The following is a 12,551-nucleotide window of genomic DNA, read 5'->3' as shown; positions in this document are numbered from 1 at the left end:
TTTTAATATAATTACCTGTAGTTATTTGAGTTCTATAACATAAGTTTCATTAGATTGGTCGATACACATAGTCCAGTTCAGGTTAGAAATTAGGGTAGAAATATAAAATAATTCCACTTCGGAATAACTCAATAAGTTACAAATATCACTGTTGTATAATAAGAGTAAACTTGTTGAGAGAAATTAATACAAAGATATGGAAAAAAATTACAAGTAAAACACTTGAAGAGAGCACAAACTAAATGTTACAACACGAGTACTGCCAAATGAAAAGTGATTGTTCGGTAGAATTAAAAAGAGGAAGTCACATGTGTCAAGAGAGTATTTCACACCCTTATTAGTAAAGTGTTGTCTCATGATGATTCACATGCAAGATGCATTGGAATCAGTCAATTCCAGATGAGTGGGTGCTTCAAGACTTGTGGCATGCTGAGAAAAGTTTTGCATAAAGAGGGCAGCATTGAACAAGAATAACTATTTATATGAGAAGAGGTAAGTACATATCGGAAGTATATTTTCAGTATAGGAAAATTATAACTTTTGTGAAAGAGCATCGGTTAGAAAATACTGCAGAACAGCATTTCAGTGGTACATTGGTACTTCATGTATCTACTTTCAGTTTCTGATGAGTATCTGCTTGTTTGTTAATTTCCGGTAGAAATTCTTTCCCAGGAACTTCAGCAATACAAGTCCTTTCTTGATTAAACCAGTTTATTTTTTCTCAATACAAACTTTTAGTACACAGGAATTCCACAGTCAGTACATTTCTCGTCACTTTAAACTTAACAACTTTTATATTACACGCTATAAATCACAGTGATTCACAATCTCGATAACTTCGCTCTCGATGAGTACAAAACACACACTTTATTATTCCCAGTAGCTTTCTCTGCCAGGCTTATATACTAAAGAAGAGGGCGTCTCGAATAAACTCGGTCTTCCCCGATAATTCGAGAAACTTCACGCACGCTACCAGCGCCACGTGACTTCCGCTGTTGTAACAGTTCCTTATTCTATATGACTTCCAGTAAGTACACCACAGATTTAGTACATTCCTTATTCTATATGACCACAGGTTTTGTACATTCCTTATTCTATATGACTTCTCATATATATACACTACGTTTTTTGTAAGTTTCCTCCTTTATCTTAAACAATTATTTAACAAACACCTGTGTGTCAGCTTGTGAACCACTAGACCGACAGTAACCAAACCTGGTGTGTACCCTCTGGGAAGCGACATAAAGGGTAACATTCAGATCAGATACCCTATATTACCCCTGGGGACTCCTATCTCTTCCCAGTACAGTGAACGAGGTATTTCAACTGCTACAACACTTCCAGTGGGGAAACCACTGTTTTCATCAGTTTTTCGATGTAAAACTTTCCCAGACCAAAAGATATAGAATTAATCTTTTCATGTATAATTTGTTATTATCTTAATTTGAACACAGAATATAATACAAATATTTTTGGTGTAGCTCAACAACTTCAGCCTGACCCTAGTGACCCAACCAAGTGGCAGGTGGTAGCAGCATCCCCTGTAGTATCTGCTGCCCAACCTCAGCCGTCCACTACACAAGCACAGGTTTCGACATCTTCAACCTCTACCTCTACTGACGGTAGCAACACTCCAGAGTATCCTCGCAGAATACGCCGGGTAGCCTGTACTTGTCCTAACTGTCGAGACGGAGAGGGAAGGTAAGCCTTAAACTTTATTTGTTACACTTCAGTATGAAATGAATTAATGTTAGTGGTGAATACTGAAGTGCTGTTACTTGTAAATAATATGTTAACACTATTTTAAAGAGCTAACTGTATTTCTCTGGTCTGCTGACCCAAACTGTGCTGATGAGCAAAACTGCAGTCCACAGCAGAGGGTGTGGCAAATCAAGGAATGCATTAGGCCTCTATGTCACAGATTATATTTTGAATTGTATTTTTGGGAAAATAAAATAAATTTGTAATATAATCATTAAACAGTTGGTCCACTTTATAATATTGAATATTAGATTAGGTGCAGTGTAATTATATTCCAAAAACTCGTGTATAAAACTTACAACATGTAAGCCATATTCTTCATAGGATCCCTCAGTGTGTGTGTATATAATTTTGAGGATTTGAAAAGTAATTTTCTGAATTCCAGACTTTGGAATCTATGTGTAATGAGAAAATATACACTTGTGATGTTTTGTAATCTGTGTGTAATGCGAAATTACACCTTGTGATGTTTTGTTTTCTCATTATACACAGATTATTATACACAGATTCCAAAACATCCCAAGCATCCAGTTTCTCATTATACACAGATTCCAAAACATCCCAAGCATCCAGGTTTTCGGTATCATAATCTTTAAGTTGCTTACAGACATCTTATTTTTTCCTCCTTGTTTTTACTTAAACTCACTTTCTATTTCATGACTTTTTTATTATTTATTTCTTGTTATTTTTGTGGGGATTATTATGAAGTATGAACACATTTATATTCATGTCGATGATAAGTAAATATTTTTTTTTGCTGTTATTTTACAGTTATATTAACACTAGAATCCCAGAATTTGTTATAAATGGATGTTTTAATACTATGAAAAATCTTAAAATGTCAGTTTTAGAAAATTAAAAAAACAACATCAATCCAACTCATAGAGGTAGGAAGTCTATGAAAGTTCTTTTTTTTTATTACTAATATAAACATTATAAACTATCATCATATATTTGCGGTATAAAATTAACCATATGATGGAAAATTTACTTTTTATTTTGGAACAGAACCATTTACAGTTCAAACTGTTTGTGTAATATTAATATCTTAACTCCACTGAAACGTTTCCCTTAGAAACAGTGAAACAAAGAAGAAGCAACACATATGTCATGTACCAGGGTGTAATAAAGTTTACGGCAAGACTTCCCACCTTCGGGCTCATCTTCGCTGGCACACAGGAGAAAGACCATTTGTCTGTAACTGGCTGTTCTGTGGAAAACGGTTCACTCGTTCTGATGAACTCCAGCGACATAAAAGAACACACACGGGTACATTTAATTTAATTTGATATCTAGGTTCTTTTTGAGAGATTAAATCTAAATAGCTTAAGATTTTGAGACCACCGTTCACAAAGCGTACTTGTGAGGGCTTCAGTTTTAATAAATTTCAGATAAAAGTAGGAATGTATTAAATCTTGATATGTGAAAGTTATTACATTACATTGGTCAGATGGGATGTGGCTGTCTTTGATTGAAACTAAGTTAACACTTAGTAAGGTGGTAAAGATTTTGTTTACATACACAACTTCGTACTTTTTTGTACCAAAGGACATATCCAGGTTATCTAATGACTACAGCTGAATTCACTGCTCTGGTTTTGTTAACCATGCAGAGATATGGTTTAAAACGTGAACCATATTTCTTTATATTGAATAACAAATCGTCTAGCCCCCGAAGTGGTAGGCCTGGAGGCTTACAATGCTAAAAACTGGGTTTAAATACCCGTGATGGGCACAGCACAGATTGACCATTGTGTAGTTTTGTGCTTCGTAACAAACAAAACATTTATTTTGCCACATTTCTAAGACTCATTTCAACTTTTACTATTGTAGTATAAAAAATCAGAAATGTTTATTATCTTCTGAACTATGAAACCTGCTGGATGTAATTCAAGTCAAGCATTGATTTTTGTCTTCTGTAGGAGAGAAAAGGTTTCAATGTGCTGAATGTCTGAAACGATTTATGAGGAGTGACCATTTGTCCAAACATCTGAAAACCCATCAAAGCAAGAAACTCGGTGCTTCTTCTTCAGAAGGAAACAGTGAAGAAGGAACTCTTGAGAATTGTGACTTAGTGATGACAGTGGTGGAAACTGACCAAGATCATGAGCTGTTAATCAGTGAGCCTACTTTAGATGTAAACCAGTAGATGAGTGTTTGTACATGTGTGTGTATATAACACACACACACACAAAAGACTAATCACAAATAATTTTACGGTCATATTCACTTTCTACATAAAGCTGTATTTGTTACCAAAACAGTTGTTGCATTTTCGTTTTTTAAAACTACTTGTTATTCTAATAATGTAGAAAATACTCTGTCTACTATATAGTAAAGGAAATAAATAACACCTAAATATTGAAAAGAAGGACAGTCACAGAGATCTTCCAGTAGCTTCACTGCTTTTTGTTATTCAAGAAATTCAAATACACAGAACCTATGTTCCAATACTGTATAGAAATTTTTTTATAAAATTGCCTGCTTTTTTTTTGTGGTTGTTTTGCTGTCATCCACTGGTTTTACACCTAAATAAGATACCATATTTAATTTCAGATATTTGGAAGTATGGGGTTTCTTGTGAGTCAACCTGTTGTTTGTGCTACCCCCTGCTGGGCTTATATCTAAACAATTTGATTACAGATGTTTCAATGTCCAATATTCTTTTAAAATGAAATCATGTATATATATATTCCTTAGACTTCCAGTCCTCTCGAAGGTCGTTACCCTTTACCATATAAAAATGTTCTCCATTCTTAGTTTTGATTTTGTATACCCTTCTTTCAGTACTAGTACTTTTATATTTTTGTAATAAATCTGATAAATAATTTTTCAATCTACTTGAAGTTTGTTGTAAATTTTGTTCAGTTTTTTTTTTTGTTATTGCATCCTTAATATTTTTTCAGTATTTTCATGTTGTTCTTCTTCAACTATTTTAGCAATTATTTCAGGATTTCCACTCTACCCAATTGCTATCTTTATGTCACATCCCATCTGTTTCTTTGCCAATTATTTTCAAGCAATGATGTGGTCATCTTTATCTTCAAAGTAGCCAAAATATATGCACAATTCTTTTCTTTTTTCTCAGTTCTCCTTAGTTCCATCTGCCAGCTATAAAAGGATATATTTCTGTATAAACCCAGTGTCCTTGTTTTATATTTTGCTTATGTTTTTATCTTTTCTTCCATTTTCCATCCACAGTTAATAGTAGTCAACTAGGTTTCCAAGCAAGTACTGCTACCTGTCCATATCCTGTTTCTTTTAATACAGCCAACTGACCCTATCCTGTTTCTTTTAGTAAGTACAGTTTGTCCATAACCTGTTTGTGTTTTCACCCCAATATATTATTTCTGTTCCCCAGCTATATTCATGTTATTAAACTAATATTTCAAATATTTATACTTTTTAACCACTTTTATCCCCATTTTCCATTCTTTGCCATTCATCCTTCCTCTCTAAAAACTGTCATCTGTGATTTATCTAAATTTAAAGCTATTTTATTCTTCTCAGTGTGTCTTTCAAGTATCCCAAGCATGCTCTTCATTTCATCTGGATAATCTTCCAACATTACAGCATTATCCACAGATTTTTTTTTACCTCACACTTTTCCTCTACTATTTCTTTCCATCCGTATACTTTTCTAAATCATTTAAATGTATTGAGAAGAGCATAGGACTTAATAGGCAGCTTTGTCTAACTCCTTTTACTGTCAAAAAACGTTGATATTTTATCTTTTAATTCTCTTTATCATCTCTTTCTATATATATGTCTTTTACCATATTTAACATTTTACGAATATTGCTATTTTAAAATTATTGTATTAGTTCTAAGGGCATGAACTAACCGAAACGTTCCTTGGCTTTAGTTTTCTTCAAACCATTTGATTTTAAGATGAAAAATACTTTTATGCATCAGAAAATTTTCAAATTTCACAAATCTTTATATGACCTCCAAATAATTTTCAAACGTTTTTTTAGAAAAAGCTTTATATTTTACCTCTTATTTTCTCTACTATGGGTTGGGTCAATTTGACCGACCTCGTAACCACCATAAAAAATTAGGAAATAAATATAAATTATGTTTTGTTCATTCTACAATGACTACAAATTATAACACAAAAACACAAATAGCTTAAATCTCCTAACATTACACACATGTATATTATATTGACCTTTCAGCCATGCCTGGCTAACATTACAGAAGTTGCAATGAGGTGCCGCATTTTACCGTATCCAAGAATATAAAATGCCTTTACAAAGTGATCTGTCTTGGCTGTGTTTTAGTGGGCTACTATTTTGTAAAATACAGTCACGTTTCAGTTATAATACATTATTTATGTATATACATTATTACTATTTTGAAATAAGTTCTTAAACTCATTTTTCTTAAAACATAGAATACTATATAATTATAAAGAAGTATAGAAACAATTATCTCTTTTAGTTACAAGCTTTGTGCTTCTTCGCTGCTTGCCGTAGGTTGCTAAGCCTTATCAAATTTCGCACGTGGAGGATGTGAAATGAAATAATTTTTTTAGGTTTTATATATACATTTGAAATAACCAAAAACCATAGAATTCTACTATAATTTATCAAGCTTAGTAACTAAGCTGTATTTGGGTCTAAAAAATATGATATTTGGAGCACACTAATGTCTTACCTTAACGCTTAGACTCTTAGCATGAAAATAAATATTTTTCTGCGCAAATATTTTGCAAAGGCTGAGAAAACCACTAGGGAGACATTTGAGCTTTCGATTGGTTATCCACACGCCATTGGACGAAGTTGGTGTAAGTCAGCAGGCATTTTCAAAAATTGAAGAGGTGGGTGGGGCCACCTTGGTTGATTCAATAAATATATTAATACCTCAGAAAACATAAAAGAAAGGATGTTCTTATTTTATTGTCAATATCGGTAATTTGACTGTCTAATTCGTAAGAAACTATTGACTTAGTATTTGAACATCACAAACATCTAATTTGAACCAATACTGCATTCAACATACCATGTGACACAAAAAAATTTATATATATATATAGTTGTTGCTTTTTACTATTTAAGTTAAGAAATTAACTAATGTATAATACTAAAATTTGAATTATAATCTACAATTTGATACCAATCTTATTGACATACATTCATAAAATAGTCGTTAAATAAAATTTTGAATGCGAGTCAACAAATGCGATGACATGGCCTTTGACCCATGTCGGTAAGGTTAAACTCTTTCCTTTCTTTAAACATTTTAATTGCTTTTCAAATTCCTCTTTTGTCCATCAACTATCCAATTCCTCTTCTGTCCATCAACTATCCGATTTCTCATCTGTTATTACTTTTCCCCATTTTCTTTTATGCAGTTTGTTCTCTCCATTATGCCTTCTAAAATGTTCTCTTTATTCTTCTATTGTCCACTGCCCTTCATCTTTCCTTTGAACATATTTACTGCTTGTACACTGTCCTACCTTTCTCCTGAACATATTCACTACTTGTCCACCATCCTTCATCTTTCTTCTGAATATATTACTGTTTGTCTACTGTCCTTCCTTTATCCTGAACATATTCACTACTTGTCCACCATCTTGCTTCTGAATGTATTACTGCTTGTTAACTGTCCTTCATATTTCTCATGAACATATTCATAACTTTCCAAAACTCTTTTGTTTTATATTTCCCAGATCTTCCTCTCTTAATTTTTATATATAATTGCTGCAATTCATTTCTTCTTTTAACACATTCTTTCTCTCTATTTTGTTTTCCCATTGACTGAAATTTTTTCAGTTGCTTTCTCCTTTCAGCTCTTTGCTCTTTACATTCTCACTCAAACCACCAATTTCTTTCTTTTTGTTTGACTTTTCATTAATACTCTGCCTACTGTAATTTTCCAAGTCATGTGATGTACTTGAGCAATTTCCAGTGGGATGAACCCATATGCCTTCTTTACTAGTTCTCCACTTCTGACTTTTTTACTGGTTCCCATTTCACCTTCTAATTCTTCTACTCCTGTTTATTAATTCATCAATTTTTTTCTATGAATCCTACTAAATTTTGTTTTAAATCATGAATTTATGCTTCAAATTGCATCTTTTTTTCTGTTTTCTTATTTTTAGCTCTTGTTCTAAAGGTTACTTACAAGTTATCTAATTGTTTTTTATTGTGTTTAACTTCTTATAAAATTTCTTTTAATCAATTTTTTATCTTATCTTTTCTGTATCTATATCTAATGTTTTTTTTTGTTGTTAAAGTACAGTTTTAAAATATTACACTTTCATCTTAAGCCTTGAGTTAAATCTCTCGGGTAGTTTTGTACTGATAGTATTATCATCTTGATGGAAGTAAGATGTTGGCTCAGTAATAAGCTGCTCCAGTGGGACAACCATAAATCTACGATACTTAAAACCCTGAAATCTGAAGTGTGATTCCTCATGGCGAACACAGGTCTTGAACAAACAAACCGTAATAAGCTAAGGACAGTTTGGAAGGACATTATGTTAAGTAAAGTTTACCATACATTGTGCAGGCTATGTTTTAATCTTTTTTCTTCTCTTTTGATGTAATTTATAAATTTTAGTATTTATTGGACTTTTGTGTGACATCAAATGGTACTGTTGCAATGTTGTTGGCATTAGGCCAATTTTTTAAGTATTAGCATTGATAAGAGAGTCGTATATACAGAAAAGTTGTTGTTGGGCAAATGCTTAGTTGTATAGTTGAACCTTAATCTAAAAATTTAGTGTTTTGGTTTGTAAAATTTTAAATTCTGGTGTTTAATCTGAAATATGATTGGTTTGTTAAATCTATGTGTAATGTGTTCTTACTTATTCTAGGGTTTTGTTTTGTAGGACATGTTCCTAATAATTAAGATAGAAGTGTCTATTGGGGCTTGTAGTCCTGATAGCTTATTTGGAAGAGTACCATTCTCAGAGAGAGAACTACCACAATCTGGAGTGTCTGGGTTCAAGCCCCAGACAGAGTAGAATATTATTTTCTGTAAAGAGAAGTGGAACAATAGTTAAAAATGGTCAAGTTATATAGTTTGTAGTAGAAGCTTTTGTAATATTCTGTTCTTCTGACAAAAGTCACAAAGGTCTAAACCAATTCATCTAATGATAATCTTTTTTATGTATGTCCTTCAAAGCAACACTATTTTTTAAGACTTTTAAGTGGTTAGTGTCTTAGGGTTTATGAATCTAACAAGTGACTGGGCTATTTGTTTTATACAAATAGCAAAGCGTGCTAGTAGGACTTGCTCAAGTTACTGTGACTCATCTTACTGTGTTTGGACTGAATGTATTATGTTAGTACCTGGATAACAACTGTTTACGTAAAGTATGGTAATGTTAGTAACTGGATAACAACTGTTTACGTAAAGTATGGTAATGTTAGTAACTGGATAACAACTGTTTACGTAAAGTGTGGTAATGTTAGTAACTGGATAACAACTGTTTACGTAAAATATGGTAATGTTAGTACCTGGATAACAACTGTTTACGTAAAGTATGGTAATGTTAGTAACTGGATAACAACTGTTTACGTAAAGTATGGTACATGCTCAGCTGAATATTATCCATCTTTAACATTCTTAATTGTTTGTGTGACTTGCCTAAACAGTGAACAGAGAAAAGTAATACTTGCTAAGGATAATGTCTGTCATATCATATGGCATTTTGATATTCTAAGATCTGTTTATGATTATAATTACATGTGAATCTTACTATGCAGTAACATACAAAAACAGAGAAATATGAAGATTACTTTCTAGTATACATCAGCGAATGTAACTAAGCTTGTTGAAGCATTTTCTTTGCTACTGCCAGCACTCACTGCTTTGCTCACCCAAATATAAAGTTTTGTAAGTCATGTAGTTTGAGATACATTCCTTATACACACACTTTTTAAAAGTAAAATACAAAATGGTTGTTCTGTTCTGAGTTTTATAAAAGAAAAAATATCATCTTTCATTTATTCTCTCTTGAGTAGACATGCAAAACATTTTGATTAGTTAGGGCAGGGCATTACTACATTATCTTTCATTACCACATAAAGGGCAGAGCATTACTACATTATCTTTCATTACCACATAAAGGGCAGAGCATTACTACATTATCTTTCATTACCACATAATCTTTCTCAAATATCTGGTGATTTGCAGCATTCTTTGTAAGATTTATCTGGGATCAAAAAAGTGAGGTATGAATAAAATAAAAACTTAAAAGTTGCTGTTTTCAACATACATACATCATTATTCAGTTTTCACTATATCACCTTGCTACATTAAGATATTTTATACATACATCATTGTTCAGTTTTGACTGTATCACCTTGCTACATTAAGATATTATACATACATCATTGTTCAGTTTTCACTATATCACCTTGCTACATTAAGATATTTTATACATACATACATCATTGTTCAGTTTTCACTATATCACCTTGCTACATTAAGATATGTTATACATACATCATTGTTCAGTTTTCTCTCTGTATCACCTTGCTACATTAAGATATTTTATACATACATACATCATTGTTCAGTTTTGACTGTATCACCTTGCTACATTAAGATATTTTATACATACATACATCATTGTTCAGTTTTGACTGTATCACCTTGCTACATTAAGATATTTTATACATACATACATCATTGTTCAGTTTTCACTATATCACCTTGCTACATTAAGATATTTTATACATACATACATCATTGTTCAGTTTTCTCTCTGTATCATCTTGCTACATTAAGATATTTTAAGCATACACATATCCTTCTTCAGTTTTCTCTCTATATCACCTCGCTGTATTAAATATTTTATACATATAAATCTATTTTAACTAGTTTCTACTGATACATAGTATTAAATAAAATGTCAAGATTATTTTTTATAACAAAATAATTTCTTTGTGGCCAGGTACCAAACTTTGTGATTTAAATTATTGGCCTGATAGAAAATGGTAAAATTTGTTAGCATCAGTGTGATATGTATAAATATTTATGGTTTGATTAATTTTACATTATTATAATATATTTGAGAAAGAATCACTAATTCAGTTTATTTTATGTTGTTTTATGTATTTAGATTTGTTATTTCAAAAAATTGTCAGTATTTTCTCAAGCTTGAAGAAAATACAATATATATATATATATTTAATGTGGTGTATTTACATAGTAACTTGTACATTAAGACTGGAGTATCCCTAAGTTACAGAATTATTATTTGTAATTTGTTTTCTCTACTTGTAATGTTTTAAAAACAGCTATTCAAGAAGACATGATCTTTCAAAATTATACTTATAATTTTATCTGTTTTGTTTGGCTTGTGTTAAATGTGTAGATGTGTTGTTAAACATATGTAGTGGGAAGTTTGTTTTTGGTGTGTTTTAACTGATTTAAAGTAAACTGATACAGTTGCAAAACCTCAAGAGGAATATTTTCAAATTTCATCCACAATTTGAAATGATGAATGTGCAGGGTAAGTGAGAAGTAGCTAGAGAATGGAAAGTGATACAGTGCTTACCCATATAAAATTAATATCAGTGACTTTTTCACAAAGATTTATAAGAAGGTGAGAGCATTGTTAGAGATCAGGTAATACTGACAGGAATAAAGATGATGAGCTCATTGTTAAATATCAGGTAATATAGATAGGAGTAAAGGAGATGAGTGTATTGTTAGAGATCAGGTAATACTGACAGGAATAAAGAGGATGAGCTCATTGTTAAATATCAGGTAATATAGATAGGAGTAAAGGAGATGAGTGTATTGTTAGAGATCAGGTAATATAGATAGGAGTAAAGGAGATGAGTGTATTGTTAGAGATCAGGTAATACTGACAGGAATAAAGAGGATGAGCTCATTGTTAAATATCAGGTAATATAGATAGGAGTAAAGGAGATGAGTGCATTGTTAGAGATCAGGTAATATAGATAGGAGTAAAGGAGATGAGTGTATTGTTAGAGATCAGGTAATATAGATAGGAGTAAAGGAGATGAGTGCATTGTTAGAGATCAGGTAATATAGATAGGAGTAAAGGAGATGAGTGTATTGTTAGAGATCAGGTAATATAGATAGGAGTAAAGGAGATGAGTGCATTGTTAGAGATCAGGTAATACTGACAGGAATAAAGAGGATGAGCTCATTGTTAAATATCAGGTAATATAGATAGGAGTAAAGGAGATGAGTGTATTGTTAGAGATCAGGTAATATAGGAGTAAAGGAGATGAGTGCATTGTTAGAGATCAGGTAATATAGATAGGAGTAAAGGAGATGAGTGTATTGTTAGAGATCAGGTAATACTGACAGGAATAAAGAGGATGAGCTCATTGTTAAATATCAGGTGATATAGATAGGAGTAAAGGAAATGAAAAGTATGAAGATGGTTGTTTTCTTAGAATTGACATGTATCATTATGTATGTCATTTGGAAAATAACAAAGATGAATTAGTCTTTTCTTGCCAGCCAATGTGTGATGAAAACCTTAAAACAGTTTTGTCACACATATACTTGCCATAGCTAGGATGACAGAATTGTTTTGTTTTTGCTATAAAATGAGAAAAGGTAGACAAATGGAATGTAGATGGCTTGATATTTTATATTGAGAGAGACTCTTAAGAATAGAAATTTTCATTTAATCATATGAAGTTTTTTGTTGTTGTTATTAATAGTTACTGATATAGAGCTAGGCTAAAATACATAAATAAAACCATCTGGTGGTTAAATGCAAACTTATTATCAAGTGCACAAGCTTATGACTCTTATACATATCACTGTAAATTGAATAATAACTTGTTA

The 12,551-nt window shown here is 31.8% G+C and overlaps 1 protein-coding gene and 1 long non-coding RNA gene across 2 annotated transcripts in view; both read left to right on the top strand.

The window, feature by feature from the left end:
- The window catches only part of LOC106463898 (transcription factor Sp4-like), a 15,223-nt gene extending 10,676 nt beyond the window's left edge, over window positions 1-4,547 (top strand). Inside the window, exons 5-7 of the mRNA XM_022391531.1 lie at window positions 1,482-1,701; window positions 2,837-3,030; window positions 3,683-4,547. Coding sequence (XP_022247239.1) covers window positions 1,482-1,701; window positions 2,837-3,030; window positions 3,683-3,909 — 641 coding nt within the window. The 3' untranslated portion in view covers window positions 3,910-4,547. The remainder of the gene's footprint in view (window positions 1-1,481; window positions 1,702-2,836; window positions 3,031-3,682) is intronic.
- A 6,807-nt stretch (window positions 4,548-11,354) lies between these two features.
- LOC111086880 lies at window positions 11,355-12,108 on the top strand. Its single transcript, XR_002611602.1, has 2 exons — window positions 11,355-11,959; window positions 12,003-12,108. It is a non-coding gene; the product is annotated as an uncharacterized LOC111086880 (long non-coding RNA).
- Window positions 12,109-12,551: the final 443 nt, after the last annotated feature.

The sequence above is a fragment of the Limulus polyphemus genome, unplaced genomic scaffold (assembly GCF_000517525.1).
Source record: "Limulus polyphemus unplaced genomic scaffold, Limulus_polyphemus-2.1.2 Scaffold1511, whole genome shotgun sequence".
NCBI lineage: Eukaryota > Metazoa > Arthropoda > Merostomata > Xiphosura > Limulidae > Limulus > Limulus polyphemus.
Note: the sequence above shows the minus strand (reverse complement) of the source record. Positions and strands in the feature narration are given on the sequence as shown.